The following is a 22,123-nucleotide window of genomic DNA, read 5'->3' on the forward strand; positions in this document are numbered from 1 at the left end:
AATTAAACAAACAGAAATGAAAATAGAAAACTTGACTGATCTAAAACAACAACAACAACAACAACAAAAAATTGCTTGCTAAGTGTGGGGGCACATGCTTGATTCCAGCACTGGGCACACAGGGTGTGAATATCAGATGTTCAAGGCCAGCCTTAGCTACATGAGACCACGTCTCAAATAAGTTAAAAAGAAATTCGATGATACAAGATGGTATAAAATCATCCTCCTAGGCCCACCGAGGAGGAGGAACAAATCATTCGCCGACAGTGTCCGATGCCTCTCTCTCTCTCTCTCAATTTGGAGACAAGGTCTCACTTGTACCTCAGGTTGGTCTGAAATTCACTACTTAGCCCAGGCTTTCCTTGGATTTGCAGCAATCCAAGCCTGACTTTTCCGGGCGCGGGGATTGCAGCCACAACCACCATTTGTACTGTTCACTTCCTGTTTGTATTTTGCTCTTTCGGAGAAGACAGGAAGGAGGAAGCAGTGGAAAGCAGTCGCTCATCTACCTCTTTAAAGAAATGGCACCAGTTGAGGTGGCAAAACAGTGGAGTCCTGAATTAGATCTTGGAACAGAAAAAAAAAAAAAGACCCCAAGTGGAAGATGGAGGCGCCAGTTCAAACCAGCCTCCAGTTAAAGGCGCCGCACTAGGGCAGACGACCGAGTTTGGATATGCATCATTTATTATTCTGTGATCCTGTTATCCACCGCTGCGGTACAGGAGCTTCATGCGCTTTTCACAGATGATGAGATGGAGCAGTCGCACCCCAGTTTCACACAACTGTGTCAAACAGGACCAGCAGGTTTGTGTAAAACACAGGATAAGAAGTCCCTCCGTAACACCTTGGGACCCTGGGCGAATGTCTCCAGTTCTTTGACCACGCCCCTCATCTGTAAAGACTTAGGAGTAGCCCTTAGGTCAACACAGAGTGGCAGAGACAGACTAGACTGAAGCTGTGCTTCCAAATGGCCTAGTGACGTAAGCTCAGCCCATCGGATGCCAAGGCAGGGCAGCGGTAGAAGAGAAAAGCCCCCACACCATATGTTCCAGGATCTCAGCCACAGAGCAGGGCAGCAAACTAGTTCTTAAAATGCATGTTCTGTCTGTTCTCTCTCTTCTACACAGCCTAGAGAGCCAGATTTTGGGTTAAAAGTTCTTTCTTTAAAAAAAAAAAAAATCGAGGTGGAGGGGTCGTGGCACACACTTTTAATCCTAGCACCCAGGAGGCAGAGGCAGGTGGATCTCTGAGTTCGAGGATAGCCTGGTTTATGGAGTGAATTCCAAGACAGCCAAGGCTACACAGAGAAACCCTGTCTCTAAACAACAACAGCAAAAAACCATCCTTCTCTCCCTCCGCAAAAAGAACAAAAAATAACAACAAAAAAACCCACAAAAACTTGCATGTATATATGTGCGATGTTTTTCTTTCTTTTTCTGTTTTGCTTTTCTCTTTTGGTCTTCGAGATAGTTTCTCTATGTAGCCCTAGCTATCCTAGAATTGTGTATGTAGACCAGGCTGGTCCTGAACTTGACTCTCCACCTACCCCAGCTTCCGAGTGCTAAGTTTAAAGAATGTCCCACCAACTTCTGATCATGATCAACATTTTTTGGGGAGGATGGGTGTGTGTGAAAGGAAAAGATGACGGGGCACCAATGAAATGAAACGTCACTGAAAGGAAAAGTCACGGGGCATCAATGTTGTAAAAAGATAATGTCCCGGATTTCAGCACCAATGTTAGAGAAAGGATGAAGAGAGTGGAGGGGGCATATGGCCCATGGAGGTTCGGTGAGGCCTGGAGGCAAGGGAGATGCCTCTGGGGGGCCCATGTTGGGAATCCCTTCCCCCGAGGGACCAGCCACACCACAGTATAGTACAGAATAGAGTTTATTCAGGTCATGAGAGAGTTAAGAGGGTGATAGAAGCAGAGAGGAGAGAGAGAGAGAGAGAGAGAGAGAGAGGGGAGTAGAGACTGGGCATGAGCACGTGGAGGGAGAGAGGGGAAGAGAAGGGGAAGAGGAGGGGTAGGAGTAAGAGAGCAAGAGAGCCAGGAGGCAAGAGAGCCAGGAAGGCAAGAGAGAGAGGAGGGGGCAAGCAGCCCCTTTTATAGTGTCAGGTCATTGGGGCAGAGCAACTGCCAGGTAATTGAGGGGTGGGGTTTACAGAACCCCAACAGTATGATCTGTGGAGACAGAGGAGGGTGTTGGATCCTTGGGGCTGGAGTTACAGGCAGCTGAGAAATGTGTCTCCGTTGATTACTCGGTAAGTGCTCTTAACCCCTGAGCGATCTTTCCAGCCTCTATTTTAAAATTTAAATTAAAAATTTATGTATTTATCTTATGCATGTAGCTGTTTTCTTGGCATGTATAAATGTGCAAGACTTGTGTGCTTAGTGCCCAAGAAAGCCAAACAAAGAGTGTCCGATCCCTTGGAGCTGGGGTCATAAATGGCTGTGAGTTGTCATGTGGAGGCTAGGAATCGAACCTGTGTCCTCTGGAAGAGCAAGCAGTGGTTTGTTTTGTTTGTTCTAAATAATTTTTCATTGATTCTTTTGTAATTTCTCATCATGTACCCAATCACACTCCCAGTCCTTCCATATCCGCCCCCCCATTCTTGTGACCTTTCACACTCCAAAAAGATTTTTAAAACTAGAAGGAAAAATAAAAATAAAACAGACAAGTCCACTTTGTGCTATCTGTATACTCACTGGAGCACGGTCAACCTCTAAGTGGTCTGCTGCTTAAGTAGAATTGAGACCTTCCCATATCACACACACACACACACACACACACACACACACACACACACACACTCACACGCACACACACTCACACGCACACACACACGACAGAGACCCACAGTGGCAGGAAGCTGCATAACATCTGCTTCCTTATCACACTTTTTAAAGAGTTCTCTTCGATGGCTTCCTGCTTAGGCTGTTACTTCAGGGGGTCTGGGGAAGGGGAAGGGTTGTCACAGAAACTTCCAGGTCCCTCTTCCTCATCTGTACCCCTGCCGCCATTGCTATAACTGCAGAAGTAACTTTCTTGCTCTTTACAATCAGCCAGAGTATAGGTCATGGTCCTTCCACGTGGTTTCTGGTGACGGACAGCACAGACCATACGCCCACTAACACAGAACCCCTCAACATCGACATGGCCCTAGATGGAAAGACAGCCACTGACCCTGTTTGTAGTAGGACCTCAGACCCAAACATGGCCCTCGATGACCACACGCAGAAGGGATCGGATAATGTCATGGCCTCAGATGGCATCACAGGCAACTCTGATCATCATGGCCCATGATGTCAGCATAAATTCAGGCTACAGCAGGACCTCAGACATTGCATGCCCTTGAGTGCTAACAATGCCCATAGACACATCAGGGCCACTGACTATTGCAGGATTCTTGATCACACTGAGAACTCCGAGATTGTGTTATTTACTGAAAAAAAAAACAAATAAAAACCTGTTTCTAGTTGTGGTGTGGCTGAACCCTTAGCACGCACACCTTTAATACCAAACAATGAAGGTAAAGTTGGTTTGTAGTACAAAGTACCATGTTTGAAAGTAATGCCTAATTGAGTGTCAAAGTGACAAGTCAGAGAAAGATTTGATGGAACAGGACATGCCCAACTCTTACAAGGAGAGAGAAGAAAGGGAAGCTACTTGAGGGGCAGTGCAGAGAGAGAGAGTGGAGGCAGTTTTACTGGACAGTTGTACAGAGGCAGGTTGCAGAGAGAGAACAAGCTAGCCAAAGGTGAAGACAGAATGAGCCAGAGAATGAGAAGGAGCTGGAAGATTAGGACAGATTGACAGTTAGTTTGAGGCTGAGCAGAGCAAACATCAGAGGCCGAGAGAGAAGCCATATTGAATCAGTCAGCTTGGACAAGAGTGTGAGTCAGAACAGCTGAGTTGAACCAGCCAGCCAGAGTTCAGAAAGAACTAGAAAGGGTGAGTTTATTCAGCAGCAAGTCTCAGAGGCTGAAACATTCTAGGCCTAGATAGGATTGTACAGAGGCTAGAAGTCTGCAGAACTAGGTCAGCAGACGAAGGCAGTGGGCTTCTGAGATGACCCTTGAGCAGAGAATAAGATACTTTTACAAACTGACCCACTCATGGCCCTCAGCGTCAGCACGAACCGTGAGCTTCAGGTGGCTACATGAGCCACTCCCATCCGCATCTACCCCTACCTCCCCATGCAGCAAAGGCAGAGGACATCACCTAAGCTCAGTGAGAGGCACAGACTACATAGGTCCACATGGATCTTGGCCTGGAGCAGCAGCATGAGTGAACCATTCCTTATCTCAGGCCACCATCACTGCACAGAGCCAGGGTGATCCCGCAGCTAGGTGGAACATTCAGGGGTGATTATGCGTCTGTATAAGCTCCAGGCTGCTTCACACTCACACAGGCACACACACACACACACACACACACACACACACACATGCAATGTGCACACACACACACAAGTGAGCACTGCACACACACACATGCACACACACATGCATACGCACACATGCACGAATGCACTGCACGCACACACATTGTCAGCCCTCTTTCACACCTGCTACTGACGTCATGTCCCAGTTCGGCTTCTCTCCATAGTGCTCATGCTGTTCTATTCTCCTGTGTTTTTCACTTCTTCATCACAACACGTTTGTTTATCTTAATGGCACCTGCCTTTTACGTCTGGGCAGCCTGGCTGAGCATCTCTCCTTGTGTATGTATGTGTGTGTGTGTGTGTGTGTACGTGTGTGTGTGTGTGTGTAAGTACACACGTGCACACATGCATCTGACTGACTGTCTGCCTCTCTGAGCACGGACACCACAGCATGTATATAGAGGAGACCTTATGGGAGTTATTTCTCCTTCTACTAGCTGGTTCCTCCGTCTCGTCAGCCTCAACCTTTATTTTTTTTAAATATGATTTCTCAGTGAACCCAAGGCTCAGGAGATTTGTGAGATTAGCTGATCAAGGAACTTTAGGAAACTCCTGTCGGACCCCTGTAGTCAACTCAGTGTCCGGTTATAGGCATTCTCCTCAATGTCTGACTTGTTCCGTGGTGCTCGGATTCGAACTTAGGTCCTCATGTTTGTGCAGCAAGCACTTAACTGACTGAGTCTCTTCTTCCAGGTCCAAGCTGAGAACTGTTGAGTCCAACACCACATCTGTGTGAAGTCAGACCCTGATCCTCCCATTCCCAGCCCCATGGGCATCCCTGGACTATATGCTGCAAGAGGTGCTCATGGACTAGGGAGCACTTGCAGGCAGGAAGTTTCCAGAAGGTGATCTAAACAGGGTGTGTAGACCCCTGGGTTCATTTCTCTGGCCTCAGGCAAGTGAAGGAAGCTCAGGAGAAAAAGCAGAGTCACTCCATGAAAGGAGTCATTAGAAGATGGCAGAGACACTCATTGATTCAGATGAGTTGTAGAACGTGGTGGAAGAGCCAGGTGTGAGGATGCACCATGTGACCTCCCCTCACCGGAAGGCCAAACAGGAGGACTGTGGGTTTGAGACAACCAGGGTCATGCAGGGAAATTCTGCTAAAAAAATTATTTTAAAAAATAAAATAAATTAAAAGCTAACAAATATGAGGAAAATGTGTGCACGCATTCTCCCATCAAGAGAAGCCACTGTGAATAATTCTAAAGTTTCAAGACTTCTTTAAAAATGCAGGGTAAAATGTTATTTGGGAATTAACCAAATAAACGTGTGTGCCAGACATTGTGTGTGTGTGTGCGTATGGGGGTTCCCTGAGAACAATAATGAGATAAACCCTGACTTCACAAAGCTCCCACCCTCTGGTGACACCTGCAGACCCTTGCACAGACGTACTGAGACAGCCAGTAAACCTGAGTCTTTCTGAGCTCAGCAGCTGCTCGCTGAGCCTTTATATGGGTTATTAATATACTCGAGGAACTGACAGCTACGTCTTCAGTGGGATTTCTCCTCCCCTTCTTTCCCTGGAGCCTGAAATTTCCAGAGACAAAGCCTTTCAACCTACTCTTGAATGAACTGAGAAAATGAATTAAAACGCCAAATGGTAAGTGCTGAGTTGGTACCACTTCCGCGGCAGGCAATTTGGCACTGCCGAGATGCTAAATGGGCTTGTCCTTTGACCCTTTAGTACCACATCTTTTGCAGACGGGCTCACCTGTCTGGGAAATTCCAGGTGGACAGGGTCCTTGGACACCGAATTGTTTGAAATAGCACATTGCTAGGGATGACCTGGGGGCTCTGGGGTGAGCACAGTTTAACTAGGTCATGGGCTAGTCATACTGTGAATCATGGACATGCTAGATATAGGAACAGGGGCAAGACCCGGACATATATTAAGAACTAAGCAGTTAAACACAGAAGAGTCTCGGCAGACTACTCTTGTCACGGACGGAAATGGTCGGGAGCACACATCTATAAATTTGCTTCCGACCCTTTGAAGACACTTAGGACACATAGAAAGCAGAAACAATAATTACTGTGGGCAGAGAGGGAGGTGAAAAGATTGGCAGATAGAGGTCAATGAAGTAGGAGAGATTATTTATTTACTGAGTTTGTGACGGGGCCTCTCTACACAGCACTCGGTGTCCTGGAACTCTCTATGGAGATCAGGCTGCCCTGGAAGGGGATTTTTTGTTTGTTTGTTTTGAGAAGGGTTTTTCTGTGTAGCCGTGACTATCCTGAAACACACTCTATAGACCAGGATGGCCTCAAACTCACAGAGATCCTCCTGCCTCTGCCTCCCCAAGTGCTTGGATTAATGTGCCTGTTACCACCACCCTGATAAAAAGGAGATTTGTTTTGATACTTAAAGTGTACAGCATGTAGTTTGTGAGCATGCACACGTGCTCTTGCTTATGTGCATCAGAGGTTTGAGAGTCAGTGCTTTCTTTGATCTGCTGAGCCATCTTGCTAGCCCTATCTGCTCTTCCCCTAAAATATTCTTTATGTATTGCTGTTTTGTCTGCTTGTTTATCTGCGTATTGCCTACATGCAGTTCCCCAGCAGCCAGGAGAGGGCCTCAGATTTCCAGAACTGATGTTATAGTTGTGAGCTGCCATGTGGGTGCTGGGAATTGAGCCTGGGTCCTTCACAAAAGCATTCAACGCTCTTAACTGTACAGCCATCTCTCCAGGCACAACTCAAAGAAAAGGTTTCAGTATTAGACTGGTGTGGTGGTTTGATGAAAATGGCCCTCTTATACTCAAGAGAGTTGCATTATTGGAGGTGTGGGCTTGTGGGAGGAAGTGTGTCACTGTGGGATGGGCTTTCAGGCTTCAGAAGGTCAAGCCATGCCTAGTGGTTCCTTCTCTCTTCCTGCTGCCTGCCAATCCAGATGTAAAACTCTCAGTTCCTGCTCCAGCACTGTGTCTGCCTGCATGCTGCCGTGCTCCCCACCATGACAACAATGGACTAAACCTCCTAACTGTAAACCAGCCTCAATTAGATGTTTTCCTTCATAAGAGTTGCTGTGATCATGGTGTCTCCTCACAGCAATAGAAACCCTATAGCTAAGCTGCCTAGACTGACCTCTCATTTGCAATTCTCCTCTCTCTGCATTCTGAATGCTGGGATTATAGCTACGTACTCTTACGCCATTATGTTTCTTTTAAATCACGTGGATGTTTTCTATTGAACATGAGAAATTAATTGAATTAAAAAACATATTTCATGGGGGTTAAAGAGACAGCTTAGTGGATAAGAATGTTGGCTCCACAAGGATGAGAAGCTGGGAGTTGCCACAGGTACCCACATAAGGAGCCACACACACCCACACACACACTCACACACTCTAAGTGAGGCTGGGGTGTTCACTGCTTGCCTTGTATGCAGAAGGCCCTAGGTTTGATCCTTAGTAGTGCAAAGCAAAAAGGCAGGGCACATCTACATCTGCTCTACCCCATTTAGCTCCCAATAAAAGGCACAGAGACCTAAAATATTTATTAGCAAGCTGGGCAGATACTCATCTTTTCTAACCCTCTATGGCTGCCTACTTCCCAGCCACACATTCCTTTACCTGGAATCCGAGTCTTCTCAAGCTAGTTCAGTCCACGTGTGACCTCATGGCTGCTTTCTTATCATGACCTCATGGCGAATCCTCATGGTCCATCTCTTTTTCTGGCTCCATCTTCCTTCCTCCTCTCTCTTCTCCCTTTCTATCTCTCTTGGCCATCTGTTCATGGCTAATCCTTCGTGGTAACCCTCTCACGGCCTCTCCTCATGGTCCCTGTCCTCTTGTTTCCTCTTTTTACTTGGGACCCCCTGACTGGGATTGGAAGTCTTGCCTAATTCTCTTCTGCCCAGCTAAACAATCAGAGGTGATAGAAAACAATCTTTACACATTATTGAGACAGGAGATGTTTTGAATATTACAGCAATGCCAACATCCAGACTGCAACCAGATCTCCAGACACAGCAGTCAGCATCTGAATAAATAGTGCACAAAACTATTCCCAACATCTACCATGTGCAAAGCACTTGTTCCTTAGCACAAGGAGAAAGCAATAGTTTCAGAAATAAAGTAATTGCATGGGAATTAACCCAATACGGACAATCTCAACCCAAAGGTGAAAGTCTAATACTCACTCACTCACTCATTCATTCATTCACTCACTCACTCACTCATTCATCCACTCATTCACTCACTCATTCATTCACTCATTCACTCACTCACTCATTCACTCATTCATTCACTCATTCACTCACTCATTCATTCACTCACTCACTCATTCACTCACTCACTCACTCATTCACTCACTCACTCGCTCATTCACTCACTCACTCTTCATTCATTCAATAACTTCTAGCATCAAGAGACTTCTCTATAACAGTGTTGGTTAATGCATGCTCTGCACCAAGGCTGAGAGCCAGGCTCTGTGCTCAGGGCTTCAGTGTATTAATCTTAGACACCACTCCCAAGAAGGAAGATCTAAGAGCACAGTTCAGGAGGTTGAGGGCTAGAGAGAGGGCTGTTTTACCTGTCCTCTATAGACACCCAGACCCTCACCATGGACCAGGCCTTGCAGTGGGTGCTCAGACGAGGCATGACATTGAGCCTGCCCAATAAGGGAGACAGATGTGTGACATGTTCTCAAGGACGGGATTTGAACAGAACAAGACACACTAGAACCTCAGTCCCGAAGATCAGGGACAAAAGGAACAAAGAAGTGACAGTAAAAAATGACTTCTCCCACGACACCCCTTGGCTGAGGACAGGCCCCAGGAGCAGCAGTGGACTTCAGAGGCGCCTATGTGGGAGACAACCTCTGTGGCCTCAGAAGCAACAATGAACAAAGGCTGTCGCCTCTCTGGGAATAGCTGAGATCTGACAAGAGCCCGGTGCGGTGTGTTTCATCACGGTAGACATCCTTGCCGGGCTTTGAAGCCTCAAGTCGTCTCCTTTGGCTGTCTACACAGATCAAATAAGCTGGGCAGCTGCCATATCTAGACTCCACTCGGTGCTAATCCATAGTCACAGCCGGCCCCATAGCAATCCGACCAAACCATCTGAGCAGAAGCAAAAAATAATTCTCACAGGCAAAGACAGGCAGCTCCGAGATGGAAACATTAACCCTTCACTGCCTCTCGGAGAGGGCTGGGATCTTGCTAGTGTTAGGGGAGAGGAAGCTTGTGGCCCTTCCCAATTCTAGAGACATTTTATGAACACTGATGAGAACTGGTTTCCAGAGAAGCAACATCATTCCATCCCACAGCACAGGAAGTACCTCTTTATTCACAAGGTCATCCAGGGGGGACCTTAATCCCACTCCCCTGTCTTCCTCAGCAGCAGTGAGAATCTCGAGAAATTCTTGTCACAGATGTCAACAGGAGCAGACCTCTAGCCACAAATCCAGAAGGCAAGGGGTATTGATTTAAAAGATGAAAAAAAAAATCTACATGAGTTCTAACATCTATTCCATTCCTAGCTATGGTTTCCATGGAAATAGACATCTGCTCTAGGGAGAAAGGTGTGTGTGGGGGTGGGGAGGGATGATATAAATGCTTCAAAATAATCAGTGTTTTGAAAGATTAATTCTTCCCTGTCATAACATTAATAGAAATATGAGACTTTTGTGTGGCATATCTTGTATTTGAAAAAAAAAAAAAAAGTACCACATGGGTGGGATCTTCCATACACATCTCCAAATGCAGTACAAAGACTTCGAGACAAAGTGCTGGTTCAGAAGGTCCCGGACAGCTTGCTCATTTGTGTTCCTCCAGCTTCCCAGTTTTCAGAAAGGACTTATCCTTCCTCGTTCCTGTGCAGTTTTAAAAATGATTTCTGAAATCCATTCGGAAAGTTGAAGCACCAGACCATCGTGAGGCTACGTTTGTGAAAGAGGGGGAAAAAAGCCTTTCCATGTGCAGAATTGTCCCCTGCTGCTCATAAGCTAAGCAAGAACGGCTCAGACTGGCTGGGGTGGGGGCAGAGGGAGACTGACCCCACGCAAGGGCAATTGTTGGAAAATATGCCTTTATAAGCATATTTTAGGCCACAGTACTTTGCCAATTGCTTGCATTGTGGGTTGTTTCCACAATACAGTTTTCATTGTCCTATATGCCTATTGTGTCTTATCTCGGGTACTTCCCTGTGGGTTAACCAGATGTAGGATTGTTTTAAAATTAGGACTGTTTCCCCAGAAGCCGTCCTATGTGTGGTTTGGCTTTTGGGAGACCAAATCCATTAACAAACCGGTAAACCAAATTCATAGCGTTTCTGAGCAGGTGCTTTAGGGAAATGACCACTCATGGGGACACAGCTTAGGTCAGCAGAGAGGAGGGGGTTCTAAGAGGGGAAGGCTCACGCTAATTTTCTTTGTGTCTTTGCTACAGTTTTGCTTTATCCCGGCCAGAGGGAACAGTGACCTTGTGGCTCCTTTTGTTTACATTCTCAAAGAGAGCCCAGCCCCGCTCTGGGGAGCACGTGCTTTCAGAACAAAAGCAGCAAAGTGTATCTAGAACTGCCATTGCTCTTCCCTTCCCTTTCCTGTCACCGCAAGGCTTTGGCAAGCCAGATGGAGTCTGCCTTTAAGCTTAGTGGCTTTGTTAGACCCAAGATCAGATTCCAGAGCCTCACGCTGTCCTGCATAGATCCCAGTGTTTCCAGCTCTGGAAGCTGACGGGGAGAATGCAAATGACCAATTGAAGGACCACGCCCGAGACCTGCCAGTAGGAAATGGGTTAGGGACTGCGATGTCGCGCTACAGGTGACTCGGATGCCGCGTGTCAGTGATAGCACGCCAAGGGGAGAGGATCGTGCAGGGGCGTGGAATGGCATTGTCATGTCACAGGGGTTCGGGAGTCTTAGGCGACCGGGCGGGGTGTGGCGTCAAAAGGGACACTGTTTAGGGAGCGAACGAAACTCATATGGCTCGGTAGAAAAAGAGTACAGTCCGACAAGGTCTAAAAGACAGAAGTAGGTTAGGACGGACCCCTACCCTGCGCCTCGCCTCTCCCGGCACTTTTCCCAAAGAGGGAGTTCCGTACCGGATTCAGTCCTGCGGCCGCGGCCAAACGCTCTTTCGATCAGATGCCATCTGTCTAGTCCTCTAGCACCTAGAGAGACCCCCTACCAGGAGTGCCCCACCCCTAGCATTGTCCTCCTGCCCCACCGACCCGGACTACAATTCCCGAAATGCTCCGCTCCAGAGAGGCGGGGCTCTCCAGGATTCTGGGCGGGACCGGCACGTGCCGTCACCCGCAGCCAATACGGAACGCTTCATCCGGGTCACGTGCCGCTGTTTGGCGCTTTTGTGCGCGCCCAGGTCTGTTGGTGCTCAGAGTGTGGCCAGGCGGCTCGGACCGAGCAGGTGGGTGCAGGCTTGGCTTAGGCGGAGGCGATGGCGGGATGGGGAGCAGCCGGAAACGCGGCGGGCCCCTAGCCGGGGACATGGAAAGGACGGAGACCCCGAGCCCTGGGGGTGGGGGGCGTTCGTCTTTTGTGTGGAGCTCGGGCGGAGCCTTGGCTTTTGTCCCTGTTCCCTGGGGATGCGGCTTGGTGGGGAGGGGGCGCGGCCAGCGGTGGGCTTTAGCCCCGGGTGCTAGCGTGGAGACAATAGGAGGCGTGAGCCGTCCTCTGCATCCACCGCCCGGCGGGCGCGGCTGTTCAGGGGTCCCCATTGTCTGAAGGAGAGCGAGGCTGGGGGCGCTCGTGCTCCTGAGGGGCGGCGCCCGCCCAGCCTCCCGGGGCTTCGTGGTGGAGGTCCCGGGCGTTCCTGGGCACTCAGTCCGTAGGTGGAAGCCATGCGACCCAGCCCTCTGCAGCCAGCCCAGAGCTGCCTGTCCGCGAGGTGTTTTTGGCGGGAGCTGGGGGGTAGGCTGCCGCGCGCTGCCAGCCCGAGAGGGGCGGGGCCACCCCGGAGGACCGTTAGCCCCGCCCATCCTGTCGCTGCCCACGCGCGCGGGCTCCCGAGTGTGGAGAGGTTCGGGGAGATTCGAAAAGGCGCGGGGAGCCGAGGGGCGGGGCCAGGGGCCGGAGCGTAGGGCGTGTTCTGATTGGCCCCGGCCGTCAGCCTGCCCGCCCGGGCCAGGACCACGCCCATGCTGTGTAGTCTGCTGCTTGGGTGCATGGCCACAGCTAAATGCTTTTTTCCGCTGCCTCGTTTTTTTCAGTGTTTAGCGTTAGGAACCTTGAACCATACGCTTCTGGGCTAAAAGAGTGGTGATCTTTTAAAAAGTACTCGAAAACTGTTGAAAAAAATTTTTTGCGACGTAAGGCATCAAATGTGACAGACCTAAGGCGGGTGTGGTGGCGCGCTTGTCTGTAATCTCAACACCTAGAAGCTTCCCCTCACCCCGCCGCCCGTGTGTGCATCGAACATTGAACCCAGGCCTTTGCAAATGTTAGCATCTGCTAACCTACTGGGCTTAAACCCCACCCCTCTACACTGAGGAGGCAAGAAGATTGTAATGTCAAGTACAGCCTGGGCTAAATAGCTAGACCCTGCCCTCAAGAAACGTAGAGGTTCATAAAACTTCATCTCACTGTGAAGCTAGTAGCTTAAACCGTAGGAACAATAGGACTTGAATACCATTGGCCGCTAGCTTGGGTGTTATTCACCGTGGCAGTCACAGACAAAGCAGGGGTGGGTATTTCAATTGCACAATGACTTGTAGACAGAATTAAGATGGCTCCGATCTCATTGTTGGGTTGAATCTGGAATATCTTCTTACTTTGGGTAGGAAAAAAAAAACGATTAAGAGAAGGAATCCTTCAACCTTGTGATTGAATCTCTGATTTTTGAAAGTCCAAGATATTTTTTTCCTTTGAAGAATATAATTTAATTTAATTTTCTGCTGCCAGTGTTACTCAGTTAAAATATCCCAGCATGTTTTGGTGTTTTTAGATGATTTTTTTTAATGCTGTTTCTTGATTTCCACCTAATGATTTTCCTGACATTGTCAAGGGTGTGGTGATTGATATCCCTTTGTGCTGATGACATAGGAGAAATGTGGAGAAATTGATTGCATGCTTTGAAAAATCATTCCAGGGCTTTCCTTGCCAGTGGATTGTGTAGAGTGTACAGCCAGTCTCTTGTCTTCTGTTCGACATGGCATCTTCTGGTAGGTAATTGATTTAAAAGCTGGAATGGGGCTGGGCTTACGGCTTATGAATAGGAAGTGGTGCAGGCCTCAAGCTTTTAATTTGGCATTTGTGTTCTTTTCAAATTTAATTTACAAAATAAAAAGGCAATTAAGACATTTTTATTACTCGGAAGCTCATAGCCATTCATAATTTCGGCTTGGTTTAAAGCAAAATTGTGGGGTTTTACACATGCCATTCTTTGTTTCATAGAATGATTGATAAAGTACTAATTCCCCTTCAAAATGGTATTTGTTAGCTCAAAATGTTGAGCTTTAAAAAAAGAAAATAGATGTTACTTGATTTCTTATCTACAAACTTTCATTAGCTTTTATTCTGCTTGTTAAATGATTGGTTTTTAGAAAATTAGAGTCCTTTATGTAAATAAGCCAATTGGGTTTTTCTCATTATCATACATCTGATCAACACCAGATATTCAGGTGAAAGAGCTGGAGAAGCGTGCTTCAGGCCAGGCTTTTGAGCTGATTCTCAGCCCTCGGTCAAAAGAATCTGTCCCCGATTTCCCCCTTTCACCCCCAAAGAAGAAGGATCTTTCCCTGGAGGAAATTCAGAAGAAATTGGAAGCTGCAGAAGAAAGACGCAAGGTAACCAGACGGTTTACAGGAGATACAGGAAACTTATTAATGTAATGAGGCCAACTGGTTTCATTTTCATACAAAGGAAGAAGGGATTGTAGCTACACTGGTTGATCTTAAGTAGGAAATGTCCTTGTGCCAGAGGTTCAAAGGAAGCAGCAGCCATCCGTTTAATGAGCTCCTCTCAGAAAGCTTCACTCAGGAGCTTTCTCTAAAAAATGGAGGCTCTCTGGTGGGCATTGTCTTGGGTAAGAGACTTGAAAATTGTATTATTGGTGCATATTTCTGGAGTCCTGTTAGTAAGTGCTGAGGCAGGATTTAAGCTAAGACCTGTGTCGAAGCTCATGCTTTTCCCTTTAAAAATAGGACATCGTTGTAATTCTTTGTTTCCTTAGTTTTGCTTTTTAAAAGAGGTATGTAATAAAAACTAAAATTTTAGGGACATGGTATTGTAACCTTTCCCACTTCCAAACACTTCTATTATAAAGTAACCATTATTGAAACTTAATGAGGCCTGGAGGGTTGGCCCAGCAGCTAAGAGCTGACTGTTCTTCCAGAGAATCAGTGTTTGATTGCCAGCATACCCACAAGGTAGCTCACAAATATTCAGCTTCATTTCCAGGGAATCCAGCTGCCTTGTCTTCAAGGGCACCACATCCACAAATAGTACAGAGATAAATGTGGAAACTAAACCATGCACATAAGGTAAATTAATTAAATAAAAACTTAAGCCCTGTGAGAGGCTGGAGAGGAGCCCAGCTGTTAAGAGTGCTTAGTATTCTTGAAGACCAGAAAGTGATTTCTAGCACCTACATTGTGTAGTTCACAACTTCCTGCAACTCTAGTTCCAAGGGGTCTGATGCCCTGTTCTGGCTTGTAAAGGCCTGACACGTGTGCATATATATTTACACATAAAAGTAAAAATAATAAAAAGTTTAACAAATAATAGTTATTAGAAGACTTGGGAATTTAAACTATAGCCATTCTTATATTTCTTAGAGGTATCCACTGTTACCATCTATTTAGTGTTGTCATTAAGAACTTTAGATAGGAGCAGCAGTTAATAGCACTTGCCACCCATGCAGAGGACCCAGGTTCCATTAATAGCACCCATGTGTCAGCATACAGCAGTCCTCGTTCAAGTTGCAGATGATCCAGTGTCACATCTGGCCTCTGGCCTCCACAGGTACCAGGCATGCATTCATTGCCCTTACATGGAAACATATTTTTTATAAAAAGAACTTTATATAAGCTTTCATTAAATCTCTTTCATCTCCAGGGAAAACAAGGTTATTAGCTGGGTACATCTATAATCCTAGTACTTGAAAGGTGGAGGTAGGATGATCAGAAGGTTAGGATAGAGGTGGGAAGATCACATTTTCAAGGTTGTTAGCTCAAGGCCAGACTAGAGTCAGACCCTCTCCTAAAACGCAAATTTAAAAAAAGTCAGCATTTACCCTGGTGTGCCATCTGCTTGTTCTTCTATGTAGTTTGGGGTCCCGGAGTAGGAGAAAGCAATGTAACCAGAAACTAGACAGGAGAGGTAAGCTTTGTGCTTAGTAGCTGGATTACACAGTAACTGCTTAAGCAGTGATGCTCCCACCTTGACAGATACTATCAAAGATGCCCTGCACTTGATTACTCAAATCATCTGAATACTTTAAATAATAAAGTAAATCTATTTTTAAAATTTTATTCAAGATCTTCTAAGGATTTCCTTAACAAATAATTTGGAAGGAAATCTGAACAAGCTAAGTTGGTGTGGTATATAGCTATAATCCTGACACTGGGAACAGAATGTAGGCCAGTCAGGGTCCAAGTGAGCCCTGGCTACATAGAGAGTTCTGCACTGGTCTGGGCTACACGATATCTTGTCTCAAAAACAAACTTTTGAATGAACAGCTAGTTTTTTAAAACATTAGTAGGAAAACTGGTGATTTAGTGTTTTATAACAGGTACTTCAGCTCCTCACTTGAATATTTAGTTTCAGGGGACCCTTTTTCTGCCTGTTTCCCCTTCAGAGGGGCCTGTTAAACTTTTTTGCAGTCTCATGAAGCAGAAGTCTTGAAGCAGCTTGCTGAGAAACGGGAGCATGAAAAAGAAGTGCTCCAGAAAGCCATTGAGGAGAACAACAACTTCAGCAAAATGGCAGAGGAGAAACTGACCCACAAAATGGAGGCTAACAAAGAGAACCGGGAGGCTCAAATGGCTGCCAAGCTGGAGCGTTTGCGAGAAAAGGTTGGTTTCTTGCTTTATAGAGTTAGCAGTTTCAGGCAGCAGTGAATTGGCTTAAACTGTCTTGATAAAAATATGATGATTGGTTCCTTTTTGTCATCAGTTTGGGGCTTTACTTTCAATAGAGAATTCTCAGCATAAGTGCATATTCCTTGGAAGAACAGTTGAAGCCTTAGTCATTATCATCCTCAAGAGACCAACAGGCTTAAGACAATGTCTTGGGATTTTTGGTTTGTGATTTCCATGGGTTGTGTGACTGAAGCTGTGTTGGGCCTCCTAGTAGGCAGGGGACAGGACTGATAAGCTATCTTTTGGACAGATGACACTTACGTACAGTTTCTTCCAGGACAAGCACGTTGAAGAGGTGCGGAAGAACAAAGAATCCAAAGACCCTGCGGATGAGACCGAGGCTGACTAAGTTGTCCCGAGAACTGACTTTCTCCCCGACCCCTTCCTAAATATCCAAAGACTGTACTGGCCAGTGTCATTTACTTTTCCCTCCTGACAAATATTCTAGAAGCTGATGTAGGACCGAATAGGTAGATCCAGACCGTGAGATGTTTTAGGGGCTCAAGGGGAGAAACTGAAAGTGTTTTGCTCTTTTTTAAAGTGTTGGTCTTTCTAATGTAGCTATTTTTCTCGTTGCATCTTTTCCACTCGAGCACACTCGGTGTGCTGGGTTAATGGCTAGTACTGTACTGACTGTGGAAGACGTTTGTGAAGAGTTTGTAGTGGCTTCTTCCAACCCATTAGATGCTGAATATCTGTTCACTTTGCCATCCCAATTCTGTCCCAATCTCACCAGATGCTACTGTACTTGAATGGTTAATAAACTGCACAGTGCTGTTGGTGGCAGTGACTTCTTTCTGTTCAGGTAGTAACCAGCTGTAGACTGTTTCCCCGTGGCCTCCTGTTGCTGCAGACAGACACAGTCCTTTGCTCCCAGTCTCTCAAATTGTCCTTGCACAATCATGGCTTTGTATTGCTGTCTTACCCAGATCAGCTGTTATTTTCTTTCAGATGTTTATGTGCAAACAAGCAGTGTTTTGTTCCCAGTAAAAAGGCAGATTACAGGCACAAAGAGTGATTTCTAGAGAACAGTTTTAGAGGCGTCCTTAAGGTCGTAGGATATTTGATGATTTGTTTGCTTAATATGACAGCTGGGAGGAGAGGCAACCTTCGATCCTTAGAGCGTCATCCTGAGATTCAGAATACTCAGAAAACTGTACTGCTGCAGTGACACCTGTGAGGATGGGGAAGGCCCATTCTTGACTAGCAGTACTGGCATGGTCACCTCTCCTCCAGAGATGAACCTTCACTGTGGTCAGCACCCTACCTCTCAGTTCAGGGAATGCACAGGCAGCTTTCCCAGCCCTTTTGGGAAATAACTTCAATTACATACAGTCTGTATGCCCCTCACATCTGCATAAAGCTCTTAGAAGCTAGCAGCCACAGCAAGAGTCTGCTTGCAGGAGGCCTAAGAGTGCCTTTGGGACCAGGCGTAATGACTTGTGCCTATAATTTCAGCACTTGGGAAGTGGGGGGGGGGTGCTGGGGAACTGAAGATTCTAGCCTAGGCTACAGAGGATGTGTCCCTCTATAGTCAATAAAGAAGTGGAGTGCCTGGTGACTAACATGCCTTGGCAACTGGTTTCACCAAGAGCTGGAGGGTACCTCCTGTCCTCTACAGATTGAGTTGGGAAGGGGCTTTGAGTGTGCTGAGAGCATGCTTGGAGCCTCTATGTTTGACACTATATAAATAACAATTGCTGTTTCCTGTCAGAAGCTAATGACCAATCCATTTCTGGGCTTGAGCTGGGGATGATTGTGCAGAAAGCAGGTCATCATAGGGGTTCTGAGAAGCAGCTGGGGTCATGTAGGACAAGCAGAAACAGTTCAAGGGTAGCTCCATAATGGCAGTGGTTCCTTCTGAAGTGAGGTCTGTGCCGGGGTGTGGTGCTGCTTGTCATCGGATTCTTTGCTGCATGAGATGACTGACGACCTGCTGAAGGTTGGCTTGGGTAACAGTCACCACTGAGCAGATGGGATTCAGAATGGGAGTCTGAAGTAGGAGTTTGCAGTAACATGTTTGTGCCCTATAGATGGCACAACTTCTATTGGAGGGACAAGCAGAAAAGGGCCCATGTCTGTCTCATGGATGGGATGAGAATGTTGGCTGTGACTGGCATATGAACAAAGGAAAGTCATGAGGTTCATGAGCTGCACAATGTACTTAAAATAAAAAATGGTGCTAGGGGTCAAACGGTGCCACACAAGTAAACACTACTGAGCTGCATCCCCAGCCCAGGGGAGCCAGGCTGCCTCAGGACTCCGCTGCTCACCTGGAGGGCCAGGGCTAGCACCAAGACTTATTAAGGCCAGAGTAGTTTGCATCGAGGGCCTGTCACCGTGAAGCATTCCTTTCATCGTGAATAGAAAGTGAGATATACCTCCCTACGATTCTTTTTCCCCTGTGGGGTAGAGGTTTAATTAAAACAGGATTTCCCTTTGCCGTTCTGGCTGTCCAAGAATTCACTGTAGACCAGGCTAGCCTGCCTCTACCTTTGCTTTGCCTTCGTTAAGAGATTTTACATTGATTGGCCTCTGAAAGAGGGCTGAACTAGAGGGTATGACATGTGCCAATAATTCCAGGATTTGGAAGAAGAGGCAGGGGAATTGCAAAATGCAAGGCCAGCCTAGAGCAAGGTCCTGTTTTCTAAAACAAAAAATCTGAATATGGTTTATACCTATGGTCCCAGCAGTTTTAAGGGGCTGAGGCAGGACCTCTAGGAGTTAAAGGTCAGCCTGGGTTCTAGTTGAGGCCCTTTCTCTAATAAAGTGGATGTAAAGTAAGAGTTTAACAAGCACCCTGAGTGCTCTATCCTGGGCTGTATGCTGTGGAGAAAAGGAAGATGAGGTGGATCACCACTCACCCTGGTTCACATGACGTGTGTAGACTGCTCAGCTGAGAGTGGTGAGAACCTCGTGCTTGTACTAGTACTTAATAGAAGTCACTGTAAAGGTTGGGGTGGCCTGGGAAGCTTAGGGGAGAAAAGACTTGAGCTAGCCTTGGGAGATGTCAGAAGGACTCAGTTCCAGCCTCAGACAAAGCACTTAATAGTATGCACTTATAAAGCCTGCCCTTGTGGCAGGCGTAGAGAAGCTGCCGTAGTGTGTGCTGGGAGACTCCTATTACCTAAGTAGTGGAGACCCGTACAAAGACAGGTGCTAAAACAGATTCTATTTCTTTTTTGAGACAAGGTTTATTTGGCCCTGGGTGTCTTGGAAGTTTTTCTGTAGACCAGGCTAGCAATGAACTCAGAGGTCTGCTTGCCTCTACCTCCTCCAAGGATGCTGGGCTTAAAGTCACCACCGGCTGTCAGGACATGGATTTTTTTTTAAGGAAGAGAACAGAGAAAGGAGTGACTTGACAGTCACTAGACTGAAAAGAGACCATGTTTGGGAAGTGGGGGGGGGGGGGGGAAGAGGGAGGTCTGCTATAGCCACACTGGTGAAGCAGGGAGGGTGTGTGCTGGAAGGCTCTGGAAGGGTCCATGTGAATCACACAGGATCAAACTCGACTGTGCAGTGGAACCAGGGAAGGAGAAAAACCACTCAGCCCACAAGGAAAAGGGAATGATTGGGTGAGAGAAATGAACTGCCAGCATTGGGTCAGATGCCTGTAAGTCCACCCCAGGCCCTGGGCTGTCTGAAGGGGTAGGTGGTATCTGGCAACCCAGTGCCTACTATTCTTGGATACCTTATTACCCTACTCTTGTATCCAAACTGCTAGAGGAAAGCCCTAAGTGTAACCAGGGCCACGCCCTTCAAAGCAATTCCCAACCATCTCTTGTTACTTTGGCATGTGAGAGGTTCTGTCCCATCCCAGCTGGGGTACGATGCTCCCTCCCTCCTGCATAATTTCAGTAGATGGTTGTGGTTTCCAGGTAAGTCTGTACTGGAGAGAAGAGTGGCTGCCGTCCTTGACAACCCAGCTGCCTTGACTCATCAGTAACTATGATTCAGAATCATCAGAAGGCAAGCCCTGGACTCTGGACCTGGTGATTACCTGTTTGAGTGTAGGATAGTCTAGGTCCTCTGGAAGTTACCTACCAAGACAAGACTGGCTCTCTGCCCGGTAAGACTGCTGACTTGCAGTGACCAGATGCCAGAGATCCCACCAGTGAGGTCTCAGAAACTTCCCAGTAGAATGGGTCTTCTGACACCGCTTCTGCTCACACAGAACAACTGAGCATCCTGTGGCTGAGCCCACCATCAGTGGAAGCTCCGGCTCTGCCTTAGGAATGAGAGCAGGGGGATGTAGCTCAATCGGTAGAGCAACTGCGTAGCATCCATAAAGCCATTCTGGGTTCTGCCCCCAGCACCATATGGATCAGGTGTGAAACTGTCCACTTGTACCCGTCCCCGGAGGATCAGAAGTTTCAGTCATCCTTTGCTGTATGTATGGTGGTTTTGAAGCCAGACTGGGATTTATGACACCCTAACTCATTTTTTGTAAAGGCATAGAAAAGGCTTTTAGACTCATACATGTAGATTTTGAAAGCTTAATTGTAGGCATTAATGGGCTTCAAAGGGTAGCACCTACTGGGCAGGCCCTTGCCCAAAATGATCAAGGCTTGTTCCTGTGCCTTTGGCTCCTAAGTCTTCAAGAGACAAGATTGATCCAAGGGAAGGACAAGTGGAAAGAGCCAGATGCCTTAGGACTGTCATCTCTGCAAATAAATAAACACAGATATTCTGAGGGGGCAGCAAGTCGTAAATAAAGGTGCTTGAGTTCAGTCCCAGAACCACCAGCCTGCGCCTGCACATACACACAAACGCTCCAAGTAAGTAAATGGAGAAACAAAGTGCTGGATTAGATAACCACTCCCTTAGTCTACCTCAGAGCCCCGGCTTTGTCCTGTGGACCCCGTGGGGACTCGCCTCGTTTTCTAGAGGCAAAGACTGGCTCTGCCTCAGCACTGCCAACTGGTCCTGGAGGTGTTAACTAGAATCCTCCTACACCCAACGGCACAGCTGACAGGTTGACGGCCCGCAGCCAGCATCAGTCCGCAGGCACGTTGCTGGCCCATGCTGTTTTAAATGATTGAATTGACATTTGCACGGAAGAATCTGGATTTTTAGGCTTCTTGAAAAACTGAGCTATGGCTTTGAGCTATGAACCACCACAGTCCGTTCCTGGTGGCTCCTGCCCCCTGGTGGCAGGACTAGTACATCACAGGTCTCTCCTCTGGGTGCATCTGCTGGCCGGCAGAGGCGCTTGCTTCAAAGAGTTTAGTGGGAGACCTTGTCTCAAAACCCAAGGTGGACAGCTCCTGAGGGACACCACCCGAGGCCTAACAACATTCTGCCCTCCAACCACGGGCACACAAACACATCTACAGTATTTTTTTTTGGGGGGGGGGTCGTGGAGACAGGGAAATGCTTAGGATAAGATATCTTAATGACAACTGCTACTCTCCAATCCTTGGAAGAGGCAACCATCCTTGAAAGCACGGTATTTATTAACAGCAGGACCTAGGGACTCTCCCTGCGTGGTTGGTAGATGTTCCAACTAAGGCTACAGGCTCCCTGACTCATCCTGGATCATGGAAGCATAAGAGTTTGCAGGATGTCCCTCTGCCTCGGGGGCGGGGGTCTACAATCCCCACATCAACTTCTGAAGGTAAGAGTCCACCCTTCTTAT

The 22,123-nt window shown here is 47.2% G+C and overlaps 1 protein-coding gene across 1 annotated transcript; it reads left to right on the top strand.

Moving 5' to 3' along the window:
• The first annotated feature begins 11,774 nt into the window (after positions 1 to 11,774).
• STMN1 (stathmin 1) lies at positions 11,775 to 17,214 on the top strand. Its single transcript, XM_080920702.1, has 5 exons — positions 11,775 to 11,813; positions 13,494 to 13,566; positions 14,018 to 14,190; positions 16,228 to 16,419; positions 16,763 to 17,214. Exons 2-5 carry the CDS (start codon positions 13,554 to 13,556, stop codon positions 16,832 to 16,834), a joined length of 450 nt encoding a protein of 149 aa, XP_080776828.1. The 5' UTR covers positions 11,775 to 11,813; positions 13,494 to 13,553; the 3' UTR covers positions 16,835 to 17,214.
• The last annotated feature ends 4,909 nt before the right edge of the window (positions 17,215 to 22,123 follow it).

The sequence above is a fragment of the Micromys minutus genome (assembly GCF_963924665.1).
Source record: "Micromys minutus genome assembly, chromosome: 9".
Taxonomy (NCBI): Eukaryota; Metazoa; Chordata; class Mammalia; order Rodentia; family Muridae; genus Micromys; species Micromys minutus.